The sequence below is a fragment of the Camarhynchus parvulus genome, chromosome 1A, assembly GCF_901933205.1.
Source record: "Camarhynchus parvulus chromosome 1A, STF_HiC, whole genome shotgun sequence".
NCBI lineage: Eukaryota > Metazoa > Chordata > Aves > Passeriformes > Thraupidae > Camarhynchus > Camarhynchus parvulus.
The window spans coordinates 63,094,672-63,111,818 of NC_044586.1; the positions used below are offsets into that span (position 1 = coordinate 63,094,672).

General features: G+C 39.8%; 1 protein-coding gene across 1 annotated transcript in view; it reads left to right on the forward strand.

Moving 5' to 3' along the window:
• DMTF1 (cyclin D binding myb like transcription factor 1) overlaps window positions 1-17,147 on the forward strand; it is a 28,873-nt gene that overhangs the window by 8,672 nt on the left and 3,054 nt on the right. Inside the window, exons 5-15 of the mRNA XM_030959849.1 lie at window positions 551-665; window positions 2,836-2,912; window positions 4,327-4,484; window positions 5,298-5,330; window positions 6,506-6,615; window positions 7,160-7,388; window positions 8,980-9,131; window positions 10,573-10,788; window positions 13,266-13,351; window positions 13,988-14,146; window positions 14,846-15,232. Of these exons, the coding sequence (XP_030815709.1) occupies window positions 551-665; window positions 2,836-2,912; window positions 4,327-4,484; window positions 5,298-5,330; window positions 6,506-6,615; window positions 7,160-7,388; window positions 8,980-9,131; window positions 10,573-10,788; window positions 13,266-13,351; window positions 13,988-14,146; window positions 14,846-15,232 (1,722 nt within the window). The remainder of the gene's footprint in view (window positions 1-550; window positions 666-2,835; window positions 2,913-4,326; window positions 4,485-5,297; window positions 5,331-6,505; window positions 6,616-7,159; window positions 7,389-8,979; window positions 9,132-10,572; window positions 10,789-13,265; window positions 13,352-13,987; window positions 14,147-14,845; window positions 15,233-17,147) is intronic.

The following is a 17,147-nucleotide window of genomic DNA, read 5'->3' on the forward strand; positions in this document are numbered from 1 at the left end:
TTTGAAGTTACTGCCCAAAGAGCAATACTGCAAAGAGTAATAGAGTTAACCCTCCACTGGTTGTTATGTGCTCTGTTGTGATCTGAATAGAAGACGAGTTTATCTGTTATTTCTGTCATTCTTTGGTTATAAATTAAGCTTTATAACATGCTCAAATAGTCTTTATCTTGTCACCAGTCCCAACAGTTAGATGCAGTTTTCTTTGTGGGTATACCATGTTTAAAAGTTCCAGATTGGAGATGCTGGATATAGTCCTGTTTCCACCACAGCCAGTGAGACTCTTCTTACTTACTGAACATTAAACAAGATAAAGAATGTTACCGAATTAATTCTCACAACATCTGTATATTAATGTGATAAATCTTACTCAGGTGTTTTAAGAAAGGTGATAGTTCCAGTGCCATATCTAAGACATGACACTTTTGAGCAGTCAACAAGGTGATCAGGTGTGCTGATTTCATTTTCCTTCAAACTGTGTCTCCATGTTAATTGCAAAGTGATATAAACAACTCAATATCTGACTGTATCATTTCATATTGGTCTTTTCCAGATTCTTCAGAATGAGCAGTTGGATGAAATCTCCCCAATGGGCAATGAAGAAGTATCAGCTGTTAGCCAAGCCTGGTTCACAACCAAAGAGGATAAGGATTCTCTAACCAATAAAGGTGGGGTATTTCAAATGCAGTTCTCCCATGCTGTAGGAAGGTAAACTATTCCAAACGTCTCAGAACATTTTGCAAGTTGCATAAAGTAGTCTCTGCTCTGGCTTTTTGGAGATGGGCCATGCCTGCAGTGGTGACGGGAGTGGCCAGAGTAGAGAAAGGCTGTGGATGCTGTGTGTCAGCCCAGATTGGGCAGAGAGTTGTGTTTGCCTGGTCAGGGGGTGGGGAGCTGCAGCAGAACTGGGGGACACCAAGAAGAAAAACAATCCATGCTCAGGTTAATGGAATTGCTTCAGAAGAAGAAGGATCCTGCAGACCAGGACCTAATGAAAGAACCTCTGCTACTCCTAAAACTTCCACCCCACTGGGCATTCTTCCCTTTCCAGATATATCTGTGCAATCATGTAGTAGTTGCTGAACTCAAGAGATTTTGTCTTTTTCTTTCCTTCCCACAGGGGAAGTGGCTCTCTAAACCTAGAGAAAAAACTTAGTGTCAAATGAAGACATGTTGTCTCTCTGGTTTCCTCAGCCCCTCTGCTGTTTTTCTTACTTTGACTTCTACTTTTTCTAGAGGAATTTTTTTTTCAGTCAGTTCAAAGCAACCCCCTGTTTTTGTTAGAAACCTTTAGGAAGAGACACTGTCAGCCAGTCAAAGGAGGGCACTCAATCTGGTGATTCCAGTTAAGAGATTAATAACTTGAGGAAGGCATTTCTAGTAAAATATGCCAAGAAAAATATTTGAGAATCTCTACTGGCTGAACTTTTCTTGTAAGCTCTGTGGTTTGTCACAGAGATAGCAGTGGGATAATGCCAGTGTGTGTCTTCTTGTACAGTAGCTCAGAGTTTGGCATCTGTTGCCTGAGCTCGTCACTTTATAGCAGTCTCCACCTAATAATGCTTTTTCCCAGACCTGTGGGCAGGTTATGATCATCTTGATTATGAATATGCAAACATGTGAAGTGCAGAATATCTGTCCTTTCCTAAAATAGTTTGGTATTAAAGGTTATTCCATGTACAGAGTAGCAGTGTCCCATTAAGTCAGTTCAGAGGCTTGGACCTGTGTGAATCACAATTACTGGAATACATTCTTTTTCTGTCTCTGTAACTGTGGAAGAAGAGATTGAAGCTATGGGACACAGGGAAAGAGTACTCTCTCACCAGTTGCAATGGAATTAGTAATAATGCCTGTACTTTTCATTGTAATTGGATTTGAGTAGACAGTCTCTTTGGTGTGTTCTGTCTCTCAGCTCTGGTAATTAGCAGGCTGAGAAGGAAGTACCCTGATTTTTCTGAGCAGGGGTGGGCGGATAGCCAGCACACACCAATATGTAAACTGGGTCACACCAGCAGAAGCTCAATTAAAAGCATTGTATGACCATAAGGGGAAAAAAGGATAATCTAAAGTAGGAATATTTCGATGTTTTATTGATAGACTTCAGGTTTGAAATTTTCTCTCTGAATAAAGTTGGTCAAATTTGCTTTTAAAGCTTAGCTGGCATTGTAGTTACTGAAGGCACAGACAGAGAGGAAACGTCGTTTCTGTTGGCTTGCCACTTTTATTTGGGGAAGTAAAAGACCCACCACAAGGTTTTATGTTGGCTGTGACCCCTGAGTATTACTCCCAATGCAAAAAGAAGGAAAGAGATGAGGACCAGCTTGTCAAAAAGAGGCTTAATGGAGCATTTACCTCTGTGAAAAGCACTCACAGTAGGTGGCACTGCTCTCATGTTCAGCAGTGTTAAGGCATGCAAGAGAACCCCACCTTGTTGCCAATTCCTCAGGTAATCTTCTGAGTTGTATTTTAAGTTCCAGCTTCTGGATTCATTTTGAGTGCATGGAAATTTCAGCTGTCAGTTTAAAGGCAGAAATTTTCTAGTTGCAGCTGAAGAGAAAGTCTGAAAATGTGACTTGACAGCTCATAGAGGAGTTCATGTTCTGTTTTTAAAAATGGGATGTTTTTGAAGAGGGGTCTGACTCACATTATTTAAATATTAGTTGAATGTTACTGTCAGTTATGAAATAACATCTGTTTAAAATTAATGCTAGTTATATTTTAGTACCTAAAATTATTCTTTTTCTTGTTAATTGCAGCATGGGTCATGTTTTCATATACTTCTGTTCTTGCTGTTTTTTGGCCTTTACTTCAGTAATTACTTGTCATTTCTATTTTCAGGCCATAAGTGGAAGCAAGGGATGTGGTCAAAGGAAGAAATTGACATTTTGATGAGTAACATTGAGCGTTATTTAAAGGTATGTTTAGAGTATGTTCCCTGCACATTAATGTGGTGATGCAGTTCCTGCTAGAAACCAACTTTCCTTAGTACTTCCCAGAATACACGATAAGTGATTTGGATTGGTTTGTTGTAGGAATGGTCATCATCCATTTGAAATACATAAGAAAAATTTATTCATAGACAGGATTTAAGTGCTTTAATGTATGTAACATTGCTTTTCATTTTTGTGCTGGATATAGCCTGTTTTGAGCATCCTGACATGACATTTTACATGGTTAAATCTCTTTCTCTGACTATACATTGAGAACTCATAAAAACTTTGTTAAAGATAGTGGAAAAAATTGCATTAGCAGTTTCCTTACTGAGCAATGAATACAACTTCCAGACATCCTTGGTGCCAAGTCTGTGATTGTGTACTATACTAGCAGGATGCCTGTGTCTGCTTTCTTCCCCTTAAATTACTCGGGTCAGAGTTCAGTGTTAATGGGCATGTGGTGAACACACTGAGGGTGATAATTGCCCATAAATCATATTTGTGGTAGGCTTGCAGCTGGGAATATTTGAGCTGAGCCCTTGCAGCTGAGAATATATAACCTGGTTATTACAGTTTCACCATTCTTCACTTGTGGTTTAAAAAAAAGCCCTGAATTTAGTGTTCATTGGTATAAAAATCCACAGTATTAGTTGAAGAGAGTGTGTCTGCCCACACACCTATTAGAGTTTCTGCCACAAAATCATTCATGGGTAATACTGCCTTTTAAATATAGTGAAGCTTTTTTAAAGTAGCTAAAAAACTTTTCTGAGTTACTGATAAATCATTTGATTAATTCTTTTCCCATTTATCTGCTTTCTTGTACTGCTTTGAATAATTGAAATACAGTGATTCTTAGTTTAAGCTGAAGTTAAGCTTTACTGTTATACTCCTTTGCAGTGTTTTTGTATTGGATTTGAGTTTCCATCAGAACAAGAAGAGTAGTTTAATTGAAAGAAATCACTTTTGCATAAGGAATAGCTAAAATTATGTAATAAACCAATATAGGTTTGACAGCCTTTCCTTGTATGGCCCCAGACTAATTTCACCACAGTACATATTCCATCATGTTTTATATGGTGGTTCAATTTTTGATCTTAAAATATACATTGGACAGACTTTTTTTATTGTATGTGGATAGGTGTTAGAATTTCTGTGTCTCCCTGGACTCCAATGTGAAAAAACCAAAACAACAAAACCTAGTGTTCAAGGGCTTGTATTTGAGGGAGCTAATCCATAAATACTCACTTTTACTTTTGGACTGTAGTATTTGTCATACACAGAAAGTTGCATAATGGCTTCAGTTCTTGTGTTCTACTTCTTGATTCCTAGGAGACTTTATCTGTTTTGTTTGTGGTTTTTGTTTGTTTTTCTTTTTTTTTTTAATGCTTTGTTCTAGGCCCGTGGAATAAAAGATGCCACTGAAATTATATTTGAAATGTCAAAAGATGAAAGAAAAGATTTCTACAGGACAATAGCTTGGGGTCTGAATCGGCCTCTCTTTGCTGTCTATAGAAGAGTTCTTCGCATGTATGATGACAGAAACCATGTTGGAAAGTATGAAACCCTCTAATGCTGCATGGTTTTATTGGTATGACTAGGGTCATGTATTTATGCTTGACATGTTCTGTGTGAGACAGAGTATTGCAGCCAAACAGACCTAGATCTTGCTAATATGTCACCTCTGCTCAATTGTGATAGATCATCCTTGGCAATAGTTGTGTTCAATTGATAGTAGTCAATGACAACTTTAAAGAACAGACAAACAAAAAAATCAAAACAAAGGTGAATAACAGATTCTGATATGATGACAGGACTTGGACACAAGGATGGATCTGCTGAGATTAATTTTTTCTAGAGCTGTGACCTGGAAGTAATTGATCTTCACCCCTTATGCCCTTGCTTGCCATTTTTTAAAGCAGTGATCTGGTGCTATCCAGAAAGGATTTTAAATTTTAGTTTTTGAAAGTAGTTGAAAATTAAAAATATCTTCTCAGTGCTGATATACTTTTTTGATGGAAAGTCAGCTTTATGGTGATGGTGAATTGGGACAATAAGGAAGAAGCTGTTTATTTGAAAGACTAATGCAGAAAATTCTAATTCTGTTCATAGGAGTAAGATCACAGAGAATGAGGAATTTTTCTGACAAACGAGAGGAATCCTTTACCAGTTAATCCTAGAAATGCACTAATGTGGAAAATGACATTTGTTCCTCACATTCTTCTGAAGTATTCAGTCAGATTGTATCTTACAGCTGAAATTTCTTAATCTCTTCTTGTAGCTAAATGTGTGCTGTGTGGTTAGTAAAATAATATTTATGCTGTATGCCTTCTGTTTAAAATAATGTCTTTTTATTTACCTGTTGCTTAGGTATACTCCTGAGGAAATTGAAAAGCTTAAAGAGTAAGTTATCTTATGAACAAGATCACTCTTCCTTGTTTATATGTAGTAGCTTGATCCATTTTTAAAGGTTTACTTGTATGAAATCACTGAAGAGTTACAAATAAATTTGACTGCTCCAACACTACCCAAAAGTAGTAGTTAGTATCTAAAGAAAAATGAAATTACATTTGGATTCTTTTAATTTTTTTTCTAATGTGTGTTCAGGACCTAACAAAATGCAACAAAGTTCTAAAGCAGGGCTTCTGTTGTAACTAGGAAAGTTTCAGATTTTTGCAAGCACAGTCAATATTTGTGGTTATGAGAAACAGAAGTTCCTTTTCTTTATGAAATTTGAGCAAAGGTTATTCCTGAAGGAAGTGGCAGGTCAAGAGTAGGATCTCCCCTAGGAAGTATTACAGATACATAAATTATCAGCTCAAAAAGCCTAATTTTGAGTATGAACCTGATAGATCAAGGAGATGGGGCTGCAGACTTTATCCCCTCCTGCACGTTTCCAGGGTTGAGCAGTTGGAAGAAACTGTTGGACTGAAAGGAGGAAGGGAGTATATTGCATTCCATTGATGGATCTGTTTGGATCAGTTGAGCTGGTTTGTGTTATTCACAAGGTGCTTGTGGTTCCAGATGTGTCAGAATTACTCATGGATCAACATTTTAAGCAACCTGCTGTCATGTGAAGGAGGGAGATGATTGCTAAAATGATGAACGTAATCATGCAATGTTTTGCTTAATTTAAATTTTAGAATGCCTGGGTTTTTATTGGGCATTACTGAAATGTCTCAAGTGCTCTCTACACCACCTGAAAATCATTGAGGAACCTGTATAGAATGGAAATCAGCTGTTTATCTAAACATTCATATTGTGTTTAACACACTCATTAAGCCTCACAATCTTCCTGCAAGACAGATACTATGCATTTTATATGTATAGTATCTATGCATTTTATATGTATCTTGATTGATACTATGCATTTTATATGTATCTTGTGGCTCAGCTGGTCCAAAAGGCTTCTAGGAAAACATAGGAAAAAGTAGCAGAAAATACTAATAGTAAAGTGATTTCCCCATTCTCTCTTTAAGCCTGTAAACTGCACATTCATCCTGTTTTTATTAGTGAATATTTGCTATTTTGGTAATTTCCTAAGTGGATATACTGCTGATGAGCACATTTCTCTGTAGGCTGAGAGTAAAGCATGGTAATGATTGGGCCACAATAGGAGCTGCCCTGGGGAGAAGTGCTTCATCTGTAAAGGATCGGTGTAGACTGATGAAGGATACCTGCAACACAGGTGAGGTAAATGCTGGTGTCAGAAATGGGTATTCTGGTTAAAATTCTGTCCCTTGTGTTTAAAGATTGTAGACTTACACTGTATGTTTAGTGTCAAGACAGAGGCAGAGGCACTTCAGGAGTAAAGTACTGTTTATTTTGTAATGTATATATTCAAGTATAAAGGAAAATTCAGTCAGACTTCATGTGAATAATGTGCACTGAATTGTTGCATGGTTAATTCACTCCAGCTAATACAGTTTAGATAGCTTGGATCAGTTTGCTCTGGTCACTGTTTGGACAAGCTCTGTGTGGCCTTATTCATGTGTGAGAGGAAGGGAAAAGGGAAATTCGGCAGCAGAACAATGGAATTGTTGATTTGTTAATCAAGAATGGATCTAATATAAATTACTGGTAATTAAGAACAGTTACATCTTCTTCACAAGTTAATATTTGCACGTGGAATAAAGAGTTGGACCTGGCAGTTAAATATCTGCTGGCATGTTACGGATCAGAACAGAGGGTCTGTGCTGCTGGTTAAGGTGGAGGGCTTCTCTCTCTTTCAGGAAAGTGGACAGAGAAAGAAGAGAAAAGACTGGCAGAAGTAGTGCACGAGCTGACAAGCACAGAGCCAGGTGACATTGTCACCCAAGGTGTGTCCTGGGCTGCGGTGGCAGAGCGGGTCGGGACGCGCTCAGAGAAGCAGTGCCGCTCTAAATGGCTCAACTATCTCAACTGGAAACAAAGTGGAGGCACCGAGTGGACCAAGGAGGATGAAATAAATCTGATCTTGAGGTTTGTTATTTTAGTTACTTTTAAAGGTTTGTAACATGTGTTGCTAGCAGGATTCCATTGGGGTCCATTTTGCTGATTTCCTAGACACTAAAAATTCTAGAACCTTCCAAAAATCACTGCTGTGTTTACAGTTCCCAGAGATTTATTATTGAACATATTTTTTGTTTTTTGTTTTTTTAGTGAATGTTAGTGTTCGTGAAAGGTGTCAGATTGAAAACCCTGGAGACTGAAGTCTTCTTTATTCCACAGAAAAGGTACAGCACAGGCAGCAAACCGTGCAAGCTTCCCACACGTTGCCCCACCGATGCGCTTTAACCCTTAACTGGAGGGTAGCTCAGTCTCCCTGCCCGTTCAGTCCTTGGCCTCTCTGCTGAGATGACCAACAAGGGTCAAGTGTGGTGGTGGTTTCTGTGATGTAGACATCTTGTCTGCAAAGAGCTAAACTGAGACTGCAAATTAATTTCATGTAGGCCAATGAACACTGATTGGATATCAGCATCTCTGAGTACATTTGAACTGGCAGTGTGGTAGTGACTTTGGAAATCTTTTGCTCTCTCCAGTCCTCCTCCCATTTTGAATGCCTTTAACTCAAGCTTTTTAGCCAGTGGATTTTTATGGGTTGGGTGGGAATAAAAAGCCAAGACATCCAGGAAATCTTAAGGATTACTTAAAAAGTAGTATTAACAAATTTACTGAAGCTGTTTGACATAAACTCAAAATGAGGAGCCTGATTCCACATTTCAGAATGTGCTGGGTATATTTCTTAGTATTTCTGGTTTGGTCTGTCCAGATATCTTTTACTTATACTACAGGGTTGGTTTTGGTAGTTGTTTTTTTTTCATTTTTACTTCTTTCTTTCTTTAGCTAGCAAGAGTGCTCTTGCCTTATTTGTGAAGAGGACTTTTCTTAACTTCCACAAAAATATTTTCCCCTCACTATTCACCTCTCTTTCATATGCTCTATGTACAGATAAGGGCAATTCAGAGATTTTTAGTGATTTCAAACAGATTCTGGTAGAGAAGACTGTCCCTTATCTGGAGAGCCTGGTGGGATTGATTTATGAGGAAGTGTTTAATGCTGTAGTTAACTTCATCTGCTTTGGCTAAGAAGCATCTGAGAGAAGGCAAAAATCTGTGTTAAGGACGGATGGTTGTTACTTAGAAGAAAACAAGTAAATATCATAACATGAAATTAATTAAGTGAATGTTCAGAGTGAATCTCAGGAAGTATTTCCTGCCTTGGAGATGTGTTTGGGGAATGTTTTTTTCCAAAAGAAAAGATGCAAGTACCACCACTTGGAATGCTTCACTATAATCCGATCTAAGACCTAATGTAGAAGTAAATAAGGAGAATAATCCTGCATGGCAAGGAGATGGACTGGATCATCTAACAGGTCTAGTCCATCTTCTGTTGTTTCTGATTCTGCTTGATCTCTGGCAGCGTGGAGCCTTGGAAGCCTGTGTCGATTCCTGGGGCTGGTCACTAGCATGTCGTTCTGCGCTGTTACGTGTGACACGGCCGGACGCGTGCAGCACCCCTGCCGCCCTGGGGGGCCCTTTCTGACAGCTCCATGTTTTCTGTGTCCTGCCAGGATAGCGGAACTTGAAGTTTCTGATGAAAATGACATCAATTGGGACTTACTGGCTGAGGGATGGAGTAGTGTCCGCTCCCCACAGTGGCTCCGGAGTAAATGGTGGACCATTAAAAGACAGATTGCAAACCACAAAGACGTTTCGTTCCCTGGTAATGTACTGCTTGCACACTTCTCTTCTGAAAGCTCTTTTCACATATGTCAAAGGAATAAGGCTGCATTTTGTTCTCTGCTTACAGCATTGCTGGCCAAAGAGCGCATTGCTCCTTTGCTGGCAGTTACTGGCCCCTTGGATCTGCTGGCTGAATTGCTCCTACAAGCAATCCTTAAATGTTTCAGTCAAACAGGCCAAGCTGACATGTACAGCTACACAGACTTTGTATCCCTTCTCAGTTTGGCTAAAGTGAGAGTATGTATCTAAGCAGCTCAGCTGGCAGATCTCAGATGATGCTGATCTTTGGTATGGAGGGCAGTGACTTCTTCAGGTGGAAGAGGATATGTATCTGCAGCCTAACTATGGCATCAGGTTAGATATGTTGCCTTCATGATGTTAAAATGTAATCTCAGTCAGGTGCTGAGCCTTAGCTGTAGACAGAAAGTAGATCTACTACTGGCTGCAGTGAGGAGGAGGGGAGGAAGAAGGAGTATAAGGCTCCCCCAAATACTTTTCATACCATTTTCCCATTCTGCCTTGGAGAAACTAGTGCCGAAGGGGTGTCTGTGACCTTCAGACCTCCCTTTGTCTTGCTTGGGGAGAGGAAAAAATCAGAGCAATTAGTCATGTCATAATTAATGAAAGATGTAATTTAACGCACGCTTGTGCTGTGGTTGACAGTGTGGTTATGTATTAGTCCTGCCTCAAGGCTGCAGCTGGGAGGTTACCACACATTAATAGGCAGTTGTTGCAGCAAATAATTCATAGATAAATGCAGCACTGAATCAACAGGCTCTGCTCTCTTTCCCCTGACAAAGGGGAGATGTTTAGGCAGTTTGCTGTAATGAATTCTAGAAAAGCTGAGGCCTCAGGTTTTGTGACCTGCTGTTAAATCAGCTGCTCCCAAAGCAATCATAGAGAAGAAGGGTGGGTCGTTCTGTTGGAGCAGTGGGCCTCCTCAAACACAGGTGAAGAATTGTGATATAACCACTGTGGCATTCATTCTCTCTTGCTCCCCATTTTCAGTGACATTTCTGTCAAGGTCTTGAACAAATCTGCTTCCATGTTGTAGAAGATTGGAGGATTTACTTCTGGTAGCAGGATTACACAGCTAGTGATACTTGCACTTGATTGTAGCATGGGGATATATATCATGCATCGTTTTAGAGAGTTCCAAAATTTTATGGCCTGTGTGGTGTTTGTTTCCCCAAAGCATTGTGAAGTGCCTGGGTTCCATGAGGAAATCTAGTTCACTGGTGTAGTTGGCTATAAATGGTCTATGTATGTGCTAAATTTCTAATTTCTGTATCTCTAGAGATTGCTTAAGTTCCAGATTCTGTAGGATTTTGTTTGCTCTTTTCATCTCAGGTAAATCACCACTTGCAGCATTTCAAATGTGCTTGTTCAACCTGCTTTAGCATGAGTGTTTTTTCTCTCAGTGCTGATAAAGGGTCTTAAACAGCTCCACGAGAACCAAAAAAACAATCCAGGGCACCAGCTTGCAGAGAACAAATGTGGCAGTGGCTTAGCAAACAGTAACTCCAGCTCGGGGGTGCAGCACGTGCAGATCCGCGTGGCTCGCTTGGAGGAGAGCACGGGCAGCGCCCCCAGCCCCATGGCAGCTCTGCAGATCCCAGTGCAGATCACCCATGTCTGTAAGTACTGAAACAAACCACTCACACAAAGCCTACATCTTGCTCCTGCTAAAGTGGTGAAGGAGGAGTGAGCATGTCCTAAAGAGTTGTATTCATTCTCCCTTGGTCATGCCATAACTTCAGATGAAACATTTCTGTGTTCTGTTTACATGGTTCTAACTTTGTTAGGCAAATGTAGATATTGCTGTGGATGTAGTTCAAATTGGAGCACCTGGACACAGGTGTTGTAGGTGTCTGTTTGTGTATGTGCACACAGGAGTTTGCCACATAACCTGTTCTTTGAAAAGCCTTCAATGCACAAACCTCTTAATGAAGATAAGAATGTGTATGTTAAGTCCTTAAGTTGTTTCTGGTCACTGTTGTGCAGAGCAGTGAACATCATGTACAAGTTCTTCTTCTGCAAGTTACATAGCCTGCTGTCCCTAAGTTCTGATGCAGGGCACTGAAGAGAAGATATAAATGTGTTTTCCTGGTCCTTTATTATGCAATCATTTCTAGTCACAAACACTCTGGAAAATGTTAGCTGCTAAGTCCCACCAACAGGCAGTGTTCTGCTAAACCACTGTATTTTATTTTTTTAAGTTGATGCTTCCCATGCTCTTAAGGATGAACTTTGCTCATTATCTAACATTGATTACCAGATCTACTCTGAGTGTAGTTCTTACTGCTTGATTTTGTAACTAATCTTATTAAGTAACTCCAGTCACATGCAGTCTGTCATCTGCACTGTATATTATTTTGCACCGTTTGTGATTTGTAAATTTCATTAGGAAAATTTAGTGCTTTGGTCTTGCTGATTACCAAATTAGTTACAGAATATTCTGAATTGGAAAGGATCCATGTGGATCATGGAGTCCCAGCTCTTAAATGAGCGGCCCATACAGGGATTGGACCCATAGCCCTGGCATTATTAGCACCCTGCTCTGAGCTAAGCTGATCAGTCTACAAACTGATTCCTCTGACTGTGCCTCAGTAGGCGTTTGGCAGACAATTTTCTGTTTATAATTTTAAGAGGTCAATCTATCTTAAACTATTTATTAAGTGCTAGATTCATTTTATGCGGTTTGTTTTCTAATTAGAAGGACAGATGACGTCAAGCCAAGAACTTTTTGTCTGTCATAGTATGTCAGTAGTCTCAGACTTTGAGTGAAGCTTGATCAAAGCCAATGGGTTTTGATGAGCAGGCAAGATGGGCTGGGATCCTGGAACCTTTAGTCATCTCTGAATTGAATCCTTGAAAATGGTTGTTTTGTGACTTCACTTGCCCATGTCTGCCTAACAAGCCTTTTCCCCCATTTCAGTCTGTTTTTCTGAAGAATTTCTGGTTGTGTAATCACAGTGAATTTTGTATTGTGTGTTTCACAGTCCCATGGGAGCTGAACCTATTACCCACTTTCAGCTGCTTTTGGTATAAGGCTCAAGGTTTCAAAGGGGCATTTCCTGAGGTTTTGTGAATATACTAGCTAGGTGACTGACAGGCCACACTTTACAGCTCTCTGCTACTGAGTACCAGGAAATCTGCAGCAGGAAACCTTGACCATGCCACTACAACAATAATAGCTTCAAAATTGAGCTTTTATCTTCTTAAGAGACCAAAATTACTGTATTTTGCAGCCATGGAGTCTGAGATGGCAAAGTTTCCAGTGCTTGGGTCACTGTTATCATCTTGTAGATCTTTCCCCCTTTTGGTATTCAGGAAATTACTGGAAAACCCCAGACAGAGTATTAATTTGGTTTCAGCTTCCTGGAACTTGCAAATTTTTTTTAAGAGTAAGTAGAAATTGTAATTATGGTTATAAAGTTTTGAGTACAAGTTGTTTGGACCTGGTGATCTTAAAATACCTACATCAACTGTTTCCAGTGCTTCTCTTCACTACTTTTAGAATTAGTGGAGCTAATTGCATAAATATTTACATAGTTGTAGTAAGAATACTTGCAGCTTTTATACTGCAGTCATAACACACAGGATAGGCAAATATCTGGAAAGCATCTGAACTTTCATCAGGGGTGGACGTACTGTGGACGGCAGAAAAGATTAAAAAATACAAAAAAAGAAAGAGAGGTCTGTGGCAAACACAACAATATTAAGCCTGACACTGGTTTAAAACAAGCAGTACATGATCCAAAGGATATTATTACACCAAAGGGTATCCTTGCATTAGAACCTCTTGCAAATCTCATTACAAAAAGTAATTAAATCATGTTAGAAACTTTATTTTCTGCTTTTATCTCTGTGTGCTAAACCCATATTTACTTTCTTTTGCTCTGTTGGATTGTAGAATGCTCTCTTTAAATAGAACTGTATCTTGGGTACCAATTAGAGAACCTTGTCATTAGGACTGCAGCCAGTTTTCTTTTTCCTCTTAGGGGAATTAACAGTACCCTGCCATGTATTAATTATAGTATGTTATGCTCTCTACAGGCCTGAACATTCTGGTTTACATACTTTTCTTTTTTTTTTTCCCTTCCTTTTGCAGCCTCAACCGATTCCCCTGCTGCTACTGTTGACTCTGAGACAATAACACTGAACAGTGGAACACTACAGACCTTTGAGATTCTTCCAGTAAGTAACTGGTCTTTGTTACTGTGGCTTTTTCTTTTCAACCCAGCTACTTCTTAGACGATAGAAGTGTGCATTTCCCCAAAAAAAAAATAAAACATCAAGGGAAGGTTTTCAAGTAGAAAGAAGAAGAGTTCTAAAACTTATTTCTGAAAGTGTAATCCATTAGCACTGCCGAGTAAACTGTGAATTATAGTTAAATGCTTTAAATTTCCTTCAATGCTACAAAGTTTTCCTTTGTGCTTGAATTTTTTTCATTGTTGAAATCTGACATAGAGGAGCCAGAGAAAGCTCCCAGCAAGTAAAGATTGTCTCAGTTCCATTGTCCTGTAATTTATAGCATAGTTTCTCTTCCATCTCAATGCAAAATAAGCTGAATTTGTTCCTTTTTTACCTGCTGATGTACAGCATATTACAGACCTGCTGGGCTCCTGCCCTTAATACTTGCCTTGGTAGCCCAAGGCTACAGATGAGTTATTTTCTGCTTTTTGAGTGCAGTGCGGCAGTCAGTGCAGAAGGGATTGGATTGATGTGATGATTTTCCAGGGCAATTACAGTTAGGCTGGGTCATGTAAACCAAAATGCTCCAGCACGTCTTGGGCACTGCCTTTGGGTATTAAACCTGTGTTGTCTTTATAGTCTTTCCACCTCCAGCCGACTGGGACGCCAGGTACCTACTTACTGCAGACAAGCTCGAGCCAAGGGCTCCCTTTAACGCTGACAACGAGTCCCACCATGACCCTGACGGCCGCGGCAGCTCCAGCCTCCCCGGAGCAGATCATCGTTCACGCCTTATCTGTGAGAGCTCTGGGCACTGGGGGAAGGGGAACATTGTAATGCAGGGCCCTGCACATGCCTGTTAAACTTGCAAAGCAGATCCTAAGTCATAACAATGTTACTTTGCTTAAAATCCTGAAGACTGAGAATTTGGGGGTTAGTTAAAAAACAACCTCAGGTTGCTTCAGAACTTAGCTTAGTGAGGAAGTTTTGAACAGAATGTCTCCATTTAGTGGCTTGGTCCCCAGCAAAACCAAGTCTTTTTGTTTTATGATGTTTTCAGTTACTCTCATAAATAGATACTGGTCCACAACACTTGGATAGTAGTGATAAGTATTTCTTTTTGCTGGAGGGAGGGAAGGGGAAGCAAACTGGAGATTGAATCACAAAATTATGAAAAATTCAGTGGAAAAAACACTGACCTTTTGAATCTACAGTGATCCAGACCTGAATGGTTGCCTCCTTCATATTATCATTTACTTTATTTGTGACTTAAAGAACACATGACGCCACATTCAGTCTACAAAGTTATCCTTTAGGAACAGGAGAAGTCAATATATGACCTGGGCTGACATACTGTATATATGAAACTCTAAACTACGCTTAGCAATTGGAATATTTTTGCTTGTATTTGCTTGAAAGATTTGTAGATAGTAACAGGAAACTCTCTGACCTTGTTTGGGGTTTTGTTTATCTCTTTTTTGCAAATGCTGCTGACAGCCAGAGCATTTGTTAAACACAAGTGACAACGTCACAGTGCAGTGCCACACGCCGAGTGTCATAATCCGCACCGTTGCTGCTGAAGACATCTCCTCCTCTGTCACCCAGACAGAACTGACTGTGGATGCAGACATTCAGTCAGCTGACCTGACAGATCCTCCAGACACCCTAGGAACAAATACTTTCCCACATGATATCCATCAGTCCAAGCTGAGTGACGAAGAGCAGTCAGCCTACAACGAAGATGATGCTTCCAAATTTAGCAGCAGGAATAGTAGAGAACTGATGGATGGAGTTATGGTAAGAACAGAGGAGGAGATTGCTGATGCTAGCCTGAAACAGAATGAGGATTCTCACTCTGGTTTACCCAGCACTTACGTTACTGAGGTAAGGGAGGGCGTAATACTTGATGTTTTCCCCATTTCTGCAATTCTGGCGAATTATTTCATTGAATCTGTGGACTTATGTTAAGCTATTAATCTGAAATATCTCAGTGATTTCATTTATATTGGTAGTTGAAGGGAGAAGGATGAAGAGAGACTATTCGTAAGAGGTATAGTGACAAGACAAGGGGGAATGGCTTCAAACTGAAAGAATGTAGGTTTAGATGAGACATTAGGAGAAAGTTCTTTCCTGTGAGAGTGGTGAGGCACTGGAACAGGTTGCCCAGAGAAGCATTGGGCTGCCTCATCTCTGGAAGTGTTCAAGGCTAGACTGGATTGGGCCTCGAGTGATCTTCAGGGTCCCTTCCCATCCAAACAATTCTGTGATTCTGTATCACAGTTCTACAAGTATTTGCTGAGATCCTCTATCCTTGAGCTTCGTTAGTGTGTTACGAGTATGAAAGTATTAAATGAAAGCATTTCATTTGGTACCAGGGCTTATATTTGACTTCATCTGGAGCACTGAGCACCTCAGTAGCTGTGGAGTTGCCTCACTGCTTAGGGTTCTTCTGCGTGGTGACAGTGGAAAGCTGCAGCATTGGTGGCACTCAACAGGTGATTCCTGCTTGGTGCTGTTGCTTTGAACTGGGCTGTTAATTGTCCAGCACACCTGCATCAACAGATAGATTGATCAAGGGAGGAGAGCTAGAGTATTCGGGTTTTGCTTTATGAGTCTAATAACATAATTCAAGATGCACCTCAGTTTTCAGTTTTGAGGACTTCTGTTAAACATACTGCTCCACTCAAGTATCTGTTAAATGGGAATTTGAAACATTAAGCTACTTCTCTCTCTGGCCTCAGATTTATTCATCTCCAACACCTGAGATGCAGAAATGAGTTTATCCAAATGATTGCAGCTATTTGGATCGTTTCTTTCAGTTGCTGGAATTATGAAAATGACTAAGTTACAGAAAACAGAGGTGCTAAAAAGAATAAACACTCCTTAGTCAGTACAAAATTCCTCTTCCTTTAAGGGTTTCATTAGGTTGGAATTTGGGAAAAGATGAATTAGAATGAAACACCCCTTGCTGTTTTTAGAATGCTGTTCTCTACAGTAGATGCATTTCTGCTTTGTCAGCCTTGAAAATGCATCATTAATATGCTTTGGCCTTGTCTTTGAAGAAGCTTCTTATAGTGCATATCTGTTATGCTCTTACAAAAATGAGAATCTTTGTACATCTCAAGTTTGCTACTACAGAAGCATCTGAATCCTGAATAAATCAGAACATGGGGATTATTCTTCCATTTTCCTCTTTCTGTGTCATGGTTGACATAATTGTGATAAGATTTTTAACCTTGAGGCAGGCCATCAGCTTTCTATTCTCATTTTAAAACTTCAGCTTCTCAAGGTAGAATTAATAAGCTTTTGATATTAACCTAGTTCCTAGTTTAGCTTTGTACAAATTGCTCATGGCTAGCAGAATGTAAAACTAAACTTTTTTTTTTCCATACAGAAAAACAAACTGAATTTGTAATTCTAATTTGCATTACTCTTCAAGTCAGATTCAAGTTTGACATGTGTACTTAAATTCCAGGAAATAGTGAACTGTCTGTGAGTAATTCTCAGTGAAAAGTTACTCCAGAAAAACATGCCTACATTTTGTTTTCTTTAAGTCAGTGTTATTTTTATGAGCTTGCCAGGGTTGTATTGTCACTGTGGGTGGGTTGTGGGAGGCAGGCAGTCATGCTGCAGGGTTTTATTATTTCTGCCTGGGAAAGGTGCCCATTTGCCACAATGGCTTCTTTAGTTTTTCACGCCTCCTCTTCCCAGTTTCAGGCCTTGCAGCCCAGTGCTGCTGGTGGGCAGAGCTGTGTGCTCTGCTGAGAGCTGCTCCTGCAGGTCAGGCACACCGTGCCCT